Genomic DNA, 14,882 nt, shown 5'->3' on the forward strand with positions numbered 1-14,882 from the left:
AATCTACTTCTACCTAAAATCTATCGATCTGTGTCTTTAATTCTATATTTTTTCTTTAAACTACAAGTGTTAAAAGCTAAGCAAAAAATTATAAAAACAAAAACGAGTTTGGCTCTTTAAAACTGAAGATATGAGCCGTTTCAAATAAAAAATTATAAAAAAAATCGGCAAAATGACAAAGAGTTACCCTCTTATATAATAAAAACTAAATTAATGTAAAAGTTACACAAAATAGAATCATGACGAAAACGGACAAAAATAACAAAACGACGAAAATGATGTAAAATTACAAGATTAAAAAATAATACAATTGACAAAATTTCGAAAACTACCTGAAAACAAAAGTGATAAAAATGCCCAAAATAAATTTAAAAAAAGTGAAATATACATACTAAAAACGTCAGAAATGACAAAAATATCCAAAGATGAAACAAACAAGAAAAATAGTCAAAAAATGATGGTTTTTTTTTTCTTTAAACTAAAAGTGTTAAGCTAAGCAAACAATAGTAAAAACCAAAACGAGTTTAGCTCTTTAAAAACTGAAGGTATGAGCCGTTTCAAATAAAGAATTAATAAAAAAAATAAAGGAGGATAAAACAAAAACAAAATTAATGTAAAAGTTTCAAAAAAATAATACAATTGACAAAATTACGAAAACTATCTGAATAACAAAAGTGATAAAAATTGTCAAAATGAATTAAAAAAAAAAAGAAATATACCTCCTAAAAACGACAGAAATGACCAAAATATCTAAAGATGAAACAAACAAGAAAAATTGACTAAGAAAAAAAAAAACAAAAATACAGACCCCGTTTGATTTTTGCAACATTCTATTTTGACAACATCCATGCCAAACCGTTCGTTTTTTGCATCATAAAAAAACGGTTTTGTTTTAAACACTTTTTTGATTTATATTGTAAATTAATCGAAATTGATATTTTTAACTGCTTAAAGCAAACCTACCTAATTGAGGCAACCTAATAAATTTATTGCTAATATTATTTTTCATGTTAATTTTGAATAATTTAAAAATACAAAGTGACAAAAATCCGTTCGTTTTTACAACATTCGATTTTGGCAACACTAAATTAACGGGCGTTTTGCCAACATCGGTCTCTGTAGCAGGATTGCCCGAATGAATTCTGTGTTTTCGGGAAAATAAATTCTAACTATCTGTGATTTTACCCAAAAATTCTGAGATGGTTTTTCTATTATGCTTTTTCCATTAATTTCATTGAAAAGTCATGTCAAATTGCCTCTTGTTCACTTTTTTCTTGAAAAAAACAAACTATATCTTATCAAACTTTTCATTAAAGTTAAAAATAAAAAAATCATATTAATATAAAAATTTAAGTTTTTGATATAAGTACAGAATTTTAAAAATCTGTGGAATATGATAATATTTTTTAACTTATGTTTTGTGACATAGATTCTGTGATGAAAATTTGTTCAAAATTCTGTAAAATTATAGATTTTTCTGTGATTTCGGCAACCTAGGTCTGTAGATGAATAAATGGCCTAATTAAAAAAAAAATTAATAACAAAAATCTAAAAAAATACCTACAAAAATGGCAAGCATGACAAAAAATAGTACAAAGCGTTAGAAATGGCAAAGAAAAAGATAAAAATAACAAAAGAATCGGATAAAGAACGATATTAATAAAAAAGAAAATTAACACTATAAAAAAATGGGATAAAGTGACAAAAACTAAAAAAATGACACTTATACTATACGGACTTTCCCGTATATTAAAACACGCTTTCTTTATGAGCGATTACAAATCGGACCTTCATAAGCGCAAGTCAGTTGTGAACTCCTCTGTCTTCACTTACACTCTTACCCTATTAGGGGAGATGAGGGCATAACGAGCACCCGAGGCATAATGAGAACTACGCTTTTCTACGAAAGTGCGTATTTTTTTAAATAAATTTTCATGAGCATTTGTTTCGTACTTCCTATAGTATTAATTTTTCACAAAAAAAGGAATCTCCTTATCATCTTCACAGAGATATTTAAAAAAACTAGCTTGGTTCTCAAGTTACGAAAATATTATAATTTTTGAGCACCACGAAATAAGCTTTTATGATCTTTAAATAACCTTGATCTATAATGTACGCACTGCAACATGATGTACACATTGTTTCTCAATTTTTACCATCATAAAATTTTTGATTTTTCACTTTTATCAATTTTAAAACACGTTTTTACTTAAATTTGTTGACTAGGGGCATATAGAGCACCATATTATCGAGGCATAATGAGCATTTTCTGCCGTAGAATCTAGCAGCGAATTAAAATTGATTTATAGCGCCAACCCTTGACTAGTTTTCATCCGACAATTTAGCCTATTGGTAAGGTGTCGGAGAGGTAATCAAAAGACTAGAGTTAGATTTCTGTTCGAGGTGATTTTTTTCCATTCACAATTCATGATCGATTTTTTTATTGTGACATTATACGGCTAGTACATAGGTCGGCAACCTGCGGCTCGCGAGCCGCATGCGGCTCTTTTGATGTAAAGCTGCGGCTCTTTAGCTCACCGCACAAAAATTATATATATTTTTGAACAAAAATTTATAAAATCGTGCTTCAACGGTAATTACGTCTTGCGACCTGGCACTTAGTTTTACATAGCTTCAGGAGAGAATATCAAAACAAGTGGAAAGGACAAAATGGCAAAATAGCATTTTTTAAGCATAATTCTAAATTTTTTTTTGCTTTCCACTGTTTTTAAAGCATCGGCATAGAGGTCAAGAATAAATTTATATAAAACCGGAATTGCAAAGAATAACTTTTTTTTAAACAACTAAAACTTAAATCAATTTATTCATTTTAAAAAGGTATGTATTTTTTTTAAGTGAATCAAACAAAATAGTTGAGCTGTAGCTAACAGGAAAATCTATTTTTTTCATTTACAAAAAAGTATTCCAGAGACAGCCTTTGTTTTGTTATCAAACAATGTAACCCTCATCCAATTTTATATATTACGCACTCTTGAACTCTCTCTACGAAAATTCATCAGTTGAAGTCTGCAAAATCGTATTAGAATTAAATCAACCATTTTGTCAAAATATTTACAACTTTGACGCGTAACAACATAGAAATTTTGGCAAAACCACCTCAATGATAATTTTAATGTATCTGAATATAGATACCTCATAAGTATTCCGGATTGCTCGGTTTTAATCGGTCTTGCCCAGATTTTCGAAGAAAAAATTGAAAATGCCTGGTTCGGTCCAGTTGCCCGGATATCGAGGTAAAAGTGTCGGTTTTTTTCAGGATTATTCACAATTTTTACCAAATTAGAAACTTTCAAACTGTTTTTGCAAAAATTTTGAGATAATCGTAAGATAATTGTAAGATAACTGTAAGATTTGTACGCCGCTGATGTGCCTCGGTTAAAATAATTTTTCGTGTGTTAATTTTTCGGCTTTTCTTTTGCCTTTTATGCAAAATACCTAAATTTTGGCTATTACCTGGTTGAGATTTTAAAATAAATAAACCCAATGCCCGGATTTGCCCGGCCTGGATACTTACAGTATGAAATCTGGAAAGCCGATTCAATAAATATTTAACGGTTAAGAAAGTAAATGGATGCATAGATTAAGAGTTAGAACCATTGATTTATTTTTATTCATTTTTGTTACGAAATCTCAAAAGTATCCTTGAACTGATCTTGCCAGTTAAACATTACTACAAATTTATACTGATGAAACCACCGATTTTTCCAGTAACTTAAGCATTAGTAAGCCTTCATGAATAATCTACAATGGAGGTTATTCATCAAGGCTATTAAATTTCTTTCTTCATTTAATTGGACACACAATGCTGAATATATACATGTGACATAAACTGAGATTTTTGAATTTTACAGATGCATGAAATTCTGGACACTCGTTTGCTTAATGTCATGCATTTCGAAAATTTTAAGTTTCGAATGACATATGTAATGCATTTCGTCATGCATCTCGAAAATTTTAAGTTTCGAATGACATATGTAACCAGTTATCAGGAGCATGATTTTGAAAATTTACATTATTGGCTACATTTATTTTAATTGTTTTTATACTCATACTTCTGGATTTCGAAAAGGATTAGCTTATTCTGGGGAATTGATATGAGAAAGCTTGAAAATTTCTTCTCGTTTACTTTGTTATTTGTAAGCTTTTCTTTGCCGAAGGAGTTATAAATTATGTTCATATGTTCAAATCTTTTACTTTTACAGACTTACATCATGCAAAGTGTTCATTTAAGCTTGACATGGATTCTAAATTTTCTCGACGCGATATTTGTCAACGCATTAAAATTGATATAAAATTACATCATGTTAAAAGAATTGACGATCCATAAGAGAATCTATGTTCGTTATGGTAATCAGAAACAGATTTAAAAAAATATCCAAGTTAATAAATAAACTTTTTTTTATTTTAAAATGATTTTTGTAAAACTTAAGTGCACTGATCATTCATATATTTTGTTTTTTTTTTTTTTTTATTAAATATAATACAACAAATCTTTAATGTGGCTCTTTCAAACAATGAAATTTTCAAAATTTGAAAATTTTGGCTCTTCTGACTCAAAAGGTTGCCGACCACTGGGCTAGTAGCATCATCCTCCGAAAAAAGCACTTAATGTATGAGCGTGCGTGAATTGTTTGTATTCTACAAACAGACCTAGATTATTTTGTTATTGCTTTGTTTGATGAATCTACGACTCACCTGACTTCATCGAATGGAATTCGCTGCTAGATTCCCCGGCAAAAACGCACATCTTGCTCTGATTAATGGTGCTCATACTGCCTCAGGGGGGGTTCTCATTATGCCTCCACAGTGGCTGGTTTTCAGCTTTTGGCAAAATTTTTTAAAATGCATTTTTTAACGTTTTCATCTAGTTTTTCACGTTTCAGCCCGTTAGGGAATAGGCTGTTCAAGTGTCTGAACACGAAATAATAATTTTTCCTCCATATTACAGCTATTTTCTATGGTTAAATAACCGTTTTCCTTAAGGTGGCCATTATGCCCCCATCTCCCTTATATCCTACTTTGGGTAGCTCTTACCCAAAGCTCACGCTCAGGACATCACATCCCCCCTTTTATTAAAAGTCAGATACTTCAGCCACGTAGTGCTGGTTTCTGCAGTGCTCGTGTTAGTTGTTGTTCTCTCGTTAATCGGGGTTTAAATGAAGGAGTTTCTTCGTTGATTGTCTGGTCTGTTTGTCCAGACAGAGGTTTAAAGTGAGCAACATTCCGATGATAAACTTTCCCCGTTTCTTCGGATTGCAGCTCCAAGTCTGTATTCGTACGGCTCAAAATCTTGAATTTTTCATGATGGAAGTAGACAATCCTACTTTGGGTAATTCTTGCCCATAGCTTACGCTCAGGGCATCACAACAATAAGAAAACTATAAAAAAAATACAAAACTTACAAAAGTTACAAAAATACTGGAATTAGGCCGGAACAAATTTCAAATCCTTCTTTTCTCACTCGGAGCTGGAACATCGCCAGGAGGAAGATAATAAAAATCAATGCAGAAAACTAATAAATTGGAATAAATTACACGAAAGCTTGTATGCGACAAAATTGCATACTATATCTTTGGATCAAGTAGTTTTTTATCGAAAAAATCAATAACTAAAAACCAATAATACAAAAAGTTATAAAACACTCATCTTCCACTAATTGTTTTATGCTCTAATGTTTCGGATATTTGATTTTTTTTTTTTTTTTTTGGAAATTTCAATAAAATACGTCAAACTTTATTCGTTTCCCCACTTCGGTTTATTTCGAAATTTCGAGGAAGGGGGGGGGGGGGGGGAGACAAAAGAAGAAATTAATATTTCTTCCGGCTTCACTAAAATTTAAAAAAAATTAACCAAAACTATTGTTTTTAGGTCCCAAATAACAAAAAATTGAACAGATTCCAATCATATAGCCACTTTTGTAGTTCTTTTTAATTTTTTTTTACATTTTTATCTTTTGTGTTTTTTTTTCTCATTTTTGTAGTTTTTATTTTTTCTCATTTGTCATTTTGGTATTTAGTGTTGTCGTTTCCGTCATTTTTGTATTTTTTATAAATTTTGCTACTTTTGTAACTTTGTCAATTGTTTTCTATGCGTCATTTTTGCCATTTATGTCATTTTTTTCTATTTTTGTCATAATTGTCGACTAGTTTCATTTTATATCTATCTTTTGTCTTTTTTATGGTTTTTTGCTTGTTGTGTGTGTCATCTGACTTCATATTCATTTGTATTTTATTTTTATATTTTATCTTTTTTTAATTTTCACCGTTTTTGGCAATTTTTTCTTTTTTTGTCGCGTTCGTCTTAAGATTTCAAGAATGCACAGAGCATCCTCGAAGATTTTTTTATTTGGATGCAACCGAATAAAGTTACAAGCCGCCAAACTTCCGATAATGTCATATTGACACTCAAGAGCGGATTAGGCTTAAATTTGCTCAACATCAAGCATTACTTTTCCCAGAATTAAACACATGCATGGCATTCTTGCCGAGATGAGTTTTTGAACCTACTTTCAATTGATTCAGAAAAAAATCCAGCGGATCAAAGTAAGCCTTTCTCGCGTGAGCTTTCATTACGTCGTATGAAACATCGGAGGAATTCACAGAAAACTGCTGCAAAAGTTATCAAAACGACTTCAAAATTTGTATTTGACATATAGAATATGTTGCCCAGGCTAAAAATATTCTAAATGGGAAGGAGTTGCGACTAGTTTATCTCAGTTTTTGTATTTTTTTCGTAATTAAACTGTAATACGACGTAATGAAAGCTCACGCGAGCTAAAAAAAACTCCAGTAAATTTAAATAAGGTCGGGACAAATATCAAATTCTTCTTTTGTCTGCCCCCTCCTCCTTCGATTTTAAACAAACTTTAGGTAATTTATTGAAAAATTTGATGAACTTTTTGAGAATCCAAACAGTTGAAAAAGCGAAAATCACGCTGTAAAAGATGGGAATTGTATAACCTTTAGTATTCGAGATATTTTTAAATAACAAGATTTTTTTTATTTTGTTTGATGAAAATTGTATGCAAGTTTTTGTCCTATTAGTTCAAATTTATTGAAAACTTGGATTATTTTTTTATTATAAGAAGAATTTAAAATTTGTTCCGGCCTTAGTTTAAAAAAGAAAATCAATTAGCTGCTCAGCAACCTTTGAACTAAACACATGCACATTCAGCGCTTAGGAGGCACAGTTGCCGAAATCACAGAAAAATCTGTATTATAACAGAATTTTGAGCTAAATTTTGTCTCAGAATCTGTTTCATAGATCACAGAATTTTTAAATTTTCATAGAATTAACAGATTTTCTAAATTTTGTACAGATTTCCAAAATTATAATTTTTTGTCATTTTCAACTTTTGTTTATGACTATAATTCATAAAAAGATGAAGACAAAGTAATGAGAATTGATTTTTTTTTTCGATTAAAACTGCAAGAAATTTCCAATTTGTTGATGTTTGACATGATTTCCCTACAAACTTCATTGAAAAAGTGTCACAGAATTTTAGATTCAAATCACAGAATTCGAGATTTTTTTTGTCAAAAGCACGGAATTTTTTTCGGCAACCTTGTTAGGAGGCATAGAGTCTGTCGCTTATTTGGTTTACATGTGGAAGTTTTGAGGCTGACTAGAAACGCCACTTTCGATAACAAGATAAAAATGAAGGAACTACAATTAGAATAATTAATTATTTACTATTTATAAATCTTCGAGTTCTCATTAATACAATTTTTTAAAAAGTTTATATGAACGATCTTTTTATAAAACATAAAATTTTCGTTAAATTACTTGAAAGTGAGAAAAATAAAGTTGTCGATATTTTTCGAAAAACCGTGTGATTGTGTCTCATATACAACTTCTTCATTTTTTTTTTTGGAAAAACTGAAGACCACCGGCGCAAATTATTAGATGAGAAAAGAATAACCCTTTTTATTATTTGTCTTTGTTGTAGTTCTCTTAATTTTAGATTCTTTGGAATTTGTTTTCTTCTCTTCATTGTAAACTTTAATTTTTTTTTTTATTCTTTTCCAATTAATGCCAATTTTGTCATTTTTGAATTTTGTAAAGTTTGTCATGGTTTTTTTATTGAATTTTTTAAATTTAGTCATTTAGTAATTTGTGAATTTTTTTATTATTTTCTCATTTTAGTAATTTATTTTATTTGCGACATTTTTATCACTTTTGTCCTGTCAATTTTGTCATTTTTTCGTATTTTTACAATATTTTCATTTTTGGTGTTTTTTTTTGCTCATGTTTGACATTTTTGTCATTTAAGTGATATTAACAATACTTTTGCTGAGAGTATGATTGCTGAATTGAACTTTTGCTTGATTCAAAGTATTAAATTTCTATCTGAAATGAATCAAATGAAAATGTATCACATTATGACTTTTTCATGTTGATGTTTTTTGTAATGGTTTGTCAATGTTTCAAATTGTGATTTCTTTAAAAATAGAAATGATACTTTTTTTCTAATACCGAGATTTTTTGTGTGATAGAATTGCATTTTTTTTTCTTTAGTGGAACAATATTTTTGAACCAGTCCAACAGCAAAACTAAAAACTCTAGACACATTCCACCGTGACGCGAAATCGCTTTTTCGGACTTTTCTGAACTGTTATCATTCTAGAAGTCAACCAATTTACTTGAAAATAAAAAAAAAAAATGTAGTAAACGGTCGAAAATTGAATTTCCATCAAAATCAATATAATTTGGCCATTTTAAAATTTAAGTTGTTTTTGTTGTGATTAATCACTTAAAAATTGCCCTTTTTTCTAGTTGATCAGTATTTTTGAACCAGTCCAATAGCAAAACTAAAAACTCCAACGTGAAGTGTAGGCAGTTCCGGTTCGTCATGGACTTTCTTTCTTTCACCGTTTTTTTTTTTCATTTCTGCCCACCCATGTACACTAAATATGCACACCTTTGTCTGCTGATGGCTTAACGCTCAGCAGCTAGCTTAGGCTGTAAGATGCAATTTTTGGAAGTGCAATAGCAAAACTAGTTTTCAAAGTACTTTTCGAATACTTCAAAGGTTATAAAATGATGACCGATTATGAAATCGGAATGAAATTAAGTTTTGTCAGTATTATTTATATCATAAGATGTTTCTTGAAAGTGCTATTAAGTGCATACTCTACCATTTATCTTTAAGTCAAGATACGATAACAAACCGATGAGAGGCTTTCGCCAAGCAGAACCATTTTCAAGAACTTGATGTTATATATCCTACACGCTACACAGCAAAAAAAAATGTAACTGTGGGCGATGTAATTTCAGGTGATGTTAGTCAATCTATGTATTATTTTTGATTTTGGTTCAAAAGTTACATCTAAACGATGTACACAATCTGAACGCGTCATGCAGTGTAATATTATAACCTGCTCTGTAGTATAACATCAAGTAGTCAATGTTTATTCCAAATGACATTTTAAATTTTGTTCGTATCGAAACGGAAGAAACGGATTGTGAAACTCAGGAGGAATTTTTCTGCTGGTAAGTCATGTTAATATTGATAGTACATCTAAGCAAAACTATTGGTGATAGTTTCTTGACAAAATTCTTTGTTTTCAGGAATTTTAGTCCATGTTTATCGGCGATGCAAAAGATATTCACAGATTTAAAATAGCCTGATCTGAAGGTGAGTATTTTATGTTCAACTTTTTATCCTCCTTGTGAACTATTTCATTTGATGTTTAATCAGGAATGGATTGGCGTTTTCAAAAGCGAAATTGCAGAACCAATGGCCATTCAAGGGACAGAACAGTCTCGACATGCGTACAAAAAGCTGGAAGAATAACGTGAGATCGTTTAAATCCGAGAAGAACGAAACAAGGCTGAACGTGGGTTGCCCAAATATCTTAACAGTTTCTGTTCAAGTAAGGCAGTCCATGATCAAACTTGTAAAACATTTCAAAAGGATTCTGGTAGGCTCGCCGGTGCTGGTTTGACTGAATCTTTTTTATACGGTTTCTCTACCTAAAACCTCATCAATTAAGCTCCCGTAATCAAACAGTCCAAGAAGAGAAGTGCTGTTTCCAAAACATAGCTGACCAGAGAAAATATTATTCTAAAAGCAAAAAGAAAAACAACTACAAAATCTAACAATGAATTTTGTGATTTTTTTTTATATTTATCATTACATTAAAGAAATAAAACCATCTCTTTAAATCTTATTGCTGTGTTTAAATCTGATTTAATTTTCCAATTTCGTATGCACATAGAAAATCCAGCCTGAAATTGATTCCTAGTTGAATTCTTCCGTCGCATAATTTTGTATAAAACAAACGTGTAAGAAATTTAGAAAAATTTAAATTAAAAAAAGGGAACGGCAGCGTTATCTTCGTGCTCGAGTTCATCTACTGCGATACATACTTTTAGTGTAATTTTTTACATCAAAATCGTGTAGTAGCTTTGTACATCAAAACAATGTAATATTAGATACCTTTAGCGACTCAAGTTAAGTGCACGTTTTTGATGTAATATAGCAACACTTTTTTTGCTGTGTAGCTACGCCACGCTTTATGTATTTCCCCAAGAAAGGCGCAAATTGTGCTATCTTCTTGTTACACCACTCAAGTGTGTACACCCATTACTGATCTCATGAAATTCTAGGTAGAAAACTCATTAACATTTCCCGATAAAAGGAAAAGGTGTGTGCATTAATATAGATTGTTTCGAAAGGCGTCGGCGTTTCGTAGGATTTGTTTGTCGGATCGACGCGACATTTTTCTTTTAATGCGTTGTTGAGTTGTTTGAGACGTTACCGGAATGGGTGTGTTTTTTTTTATTGCCAAATGGTGTCTATTTTTCCGACCTCTAATTTTAAAACTGTACTTTATTGTTTTTCGGTGTGATTTATTTTTGCTTTGCAAATCCCTGAAGCATGAACCACTTGCTACTAACTAATTAAAAGTCGGGAACAATGATGGAAAGCCGCATGTAGATGGTTGTTTTTCTTGGACTTTGGTGTTTTGCATTCAAAGCAAGAAAGCGAAGAAAGTACGCATAATAAAATTGTATACTCGAAAACTTGCAGCTAACGGCGACATCACGGTGAATTCGTGTTACCACCAGCTGGCTTCTGCTACAACTGCAACGAACGGCGGCGCCTTGCCACTGAAAGCCTACAAAGCATGGATGTAATTATTCACGAATCGGATAATGGAACATCAGAGGCAAACAACGAGAGCGAAAAATTTCTCAACGCGTCGTCACCAACGTTTCTGCTGCCACCTTTGGCTTCCACCACGTCTATACCGGCTTCTTCCGTCACAACAACCGTACACAATCAATATCACCAAAACCACCACCACCATCAGCAGCTTGCTTGGGACCGAGGGGACCTTCTGGCCTCGTCAGCTGATTTTCGTACGCCAAACGCCACGAGCACAGTCGTTGGACCGGCTGTCACTTCGCCATCGAAAGCGAAAGCGTTCGTCTGTGACCTAGATCTGAGTGCGCCGATAATAGGCGCTAAGAAAGATCGTCCCTATCATCATCATCTGCTGCACCAGCACTATCTCCACCATCATCATCAGTACAACGATCTGCAAATTCAGCTGACCCGGTCGGCTTCCCGGAACGCCAAATCCCCGACGAAAAACTCCGAGGACGATTTTGCCACCGGTAGCAACAGCAGATCCACTGCTAGTGATATCGATATGCGGTCCGACTATTGCTTCTACCGGTTTCAGCGGTTCATCTCGCGTAACCCACTGCTCAACTATCTGCTGCCGATTTGCGTAATCGCGGTGCTCGTGTTTGTAATCTACACCTTCCGGGATACGGCGAAAAACCTGCTGTTCTGGATCGAAACGCAAAACTCGTGGATCGTGTTCGTGATCTTTCTGTGTTTGTTCACGATCGTGAGCTTCCCGGTGACAGTGGGCTACCTGGTGTTGATCATCAGCAGCGGTTATCTGTTCGGGTTTATTAAGGGCCTACTGACAGTGATTATCGGAGCTAATCTGGGAGTGGCGATCGCACACAACACCATCAAGGGCCTGCAGTCGAAGCTGCCAATGCACAAGTGAGTAACATTCAATATTATTATACCGATAGCGCCATACGATTTGAATCTGGATTATTCCTGCAAGTTACTAAAAATTCTTCAGAATAAATTTTGAAATGTTTCAACGCCCTTTCTAGTGATACATGTAATTAACTAGTGTTATAAAAATTGAAGGTTTTTTTTGTACCAAAAATGTTGATACCTTTCCATTTGTCCTAAACAAAAATCTCTTCGCTCATTTCTAACACTTGGGCTTGTGATATAGCTCAGTTGGCAAGTCTGTTGTCTCCTGAGCCGATGTCCGCGAGTTCGAGCCCAAGAGTAAACATCGAACACAGTTGTACCGGATAAGTTTTTCAATAACGATCTGCCAACTGTAACGTTGATAAAGTCGCGAATGCCATAAAGATGGTAAAACAAATATAATCGAAACAAAAAAAAATCATTTCTAACACCGTTTCATTTCCTTCCAATTTAAATTGTCTTAAAGTATCAAAGATCGGATATTTTAAACAAAACCAGAGAAAGATTTGGGAGATCAGCCGTGGTTGCCCGGATTTCGTTGGAAAAAGCTCGGAAATAGCCCGGGGTCATTCGCTTAATTTACAAAAACCAACAAAAATTCAAATTGAGTCGTTTTAATATTTTATTTTTGCGTCCAAAAACGAATGTTATTTAACAAGTTTTATGAAAATAAACATGAACGATTTTCAGAAGTCTTCGATTCGATTCATAATCTTCATATTTGTCGATAGAAAAATGTTGGATGTGTATTCATCCTGATTTTCGTTCTGATTTGCCCGGATTTTGAGTTTAAAATTTTGCAGACTAAGTCCAAATTATGCCAGTTTTAGGCGGATACTTGTCGGAAAAACTCAAAAACGTGTCACAACTAGTGTTTGTAACATGGTGGAATCGAGGGGGGAATGATTGAAAGATGTAAATCCAACTGGTCTTTACTGTATAAGTAAAAAATTACTGAGGATGATTATCTTCGCGCAGTCATAGAATGTTCGAAACAGGCGACGTTTACAACCGTGGACAAGCATGGTGAAATCATCCACAACCAAATTTTCCAGCGAATACCATCGAGGACAACTAATGTTAGCTGTTTTCGTTTAAAGATATTAATATTTTTATTCATTTGGTACTAATTTTGTTTCGAAGACCTTAACTTTCGTAAATTATCACAAGAAGCAAAAAAACATATGCACGAAATGGTCAACGCCTCTTGCAAAACGCTACCATACATGTAGGAGAGATAAGGGCATAACGAGCACCCGGGGCATAATAAGCACTCCTCTTTTCTGCAAAAGTACGTATTTTCTTAAATAAATTTTCATTAAGATTTGTTTCGTTTTTTCTATAGTATTAATTTTTCACCAAAAAGGAAATCTCCTTTTCAACTTTACGGAGATATTTGGAAAAAAAACCAGCTAGGTTCTCAAGTGACGAAAATATTATAATTTTTGAGCACCACGAAATAAACTTTTATGAGATTAAAATCATCTTGATCTATAATGTGCGCACTGCAACATTATGTACACATTGTTTCTCAATTTTCACCATCATGAAATTTTTGATTTTTCACTTTGAAAATTTTTTAAACGCGTTTTCATTTAAATTTGTTGACTCGGGGCAGACAGACAGATCAATCAGGACACGATGAGCTTTTTCTACCGTGTAATTATAGATCATCTGCATCAACTGACTTTTAGAGCTACAGCTTGACTAGTTTACACCTGACGATTGGACCTCTGGTTATCTCTCCAACACCTTCCAATTGGGTTTGGGCCTGCTAAAAAAGAATAAAGCTTGCCCTTTACTTTTACACAGATTTCCATAAGAATAACAGCAAATCAGTGTGAAATTAGAGTGAAGGCTATTGCTTTCTCTGTTTGACGCATGAGTAATCGTATACCGGGATAGCGAGCGCGCCCATAGCCTCTAGACCATACCATCAGATGATCAAGTCAAATTGTAGCTTATTATTCAGTTGACTTCATCGAACTGAATTCGTTGCTAGATTTCCCGGCAGAAATCGCTCATCGTGCCCCGATTGATGGTGCTTATACTGCCCTAGGAGGGGTTCTCATTATACCCCTGCAGTGACTGGTTTTCAGCTTTCAGCAAGAAATTTTAAAATGCATTTTTAAACACTTTTATCTACTTTTTCAAGTTTCAGCCAATTAGGAAATAGACTATTTTAGTGTCTGAACACGAAACAATGATGTAATTCACATATTATACATAGATGTTTTCTATGATTAAATAAGCGTTTTCCTTAAGGTGACCATTATGCCCTTATCTCCCCTAGCTATTGAGCAGTGAGCTGCATTTGCCCTACGCTCGTAAATTAACTTCTAATTGCAGCACTTAGACAAATTTTAATATTAACGCGCACGTGATCCACATATGAGTGATTATAATAAAATCAATAAAAAGTTACCAGGTACAACATATTTAGATCTACAAAACGCTTAAACGTCACACATATGGTCACTTTTGTTAGTTTTTTTTTATAACTACAACTCCAAATGAATCAATACAAAGGACCTATACACATATAGCGCCATTTCTGAATCGTGCACTGTTCAGCAGTCGACTCTCGTAAGTCGACAAATTTGGAGATTTCCATGAGAAATCTTCCAGAAATCATACTTAGGATGTAAAATAAGTATAATGGAACGGACTTGCCAAATAATCTCTGGGGCCTGAACCAACTAGGTATGTGTTCTTTCATAATTTATGAAATAATTACATTAAATATTGTTTATTATTATGGCTAAATCGGTGAAAAGTATTCTGATGTATAGTAAGAATGTATAATTGGAAAAGATAGGAAGAGAAG

The 14,882-nt window shown here is 32.9% G+C and overlaps 1 protein-coding gene across 6 annotated transcripts in view; it reads left to right on the forward strand.

Annotated features, from left to right (window-relative positions):
- The window catches only part of LOC129745739 (transmembrane protein 64-like), a 39,737-nt gene that overhangs the window by 1,982 nt on the left and 22,873 nt on the right, over window positions 1-14,882 (forward strand). For all 6 annotated transcript variants that reach the window (XM_055739058.1, XM_055739059.1, XM_055739060.1 and 3 more), the window contains one exon: window positions 11,057-12,049. In XM_055739058.1, the coding sequence (XP_055595033.1) occupies window positions 11,154-12,049 (896 nt within the window). In that variant the 5' untranslated portion in view covers window positions 11,057-11,153. The remainder of the gene's footprint in view (window positions 1-11,056; window positions 12,050-14,882) is intronic.

This window comes from Uranotaenia lowii, chromosome 2 (assembly GCF_029784155.1).
Source record: "Uranotaenia lowii strain MFRU-FL chromosome 2, ASM2978415v1, whole genome shotgun sequence".
Lineage (NCBI taxonomy): Eukaryota > Metazoa > Arthropoda > Insecta > Diptera > Culicidae > Uranotaenia > Uranotaenia lowii.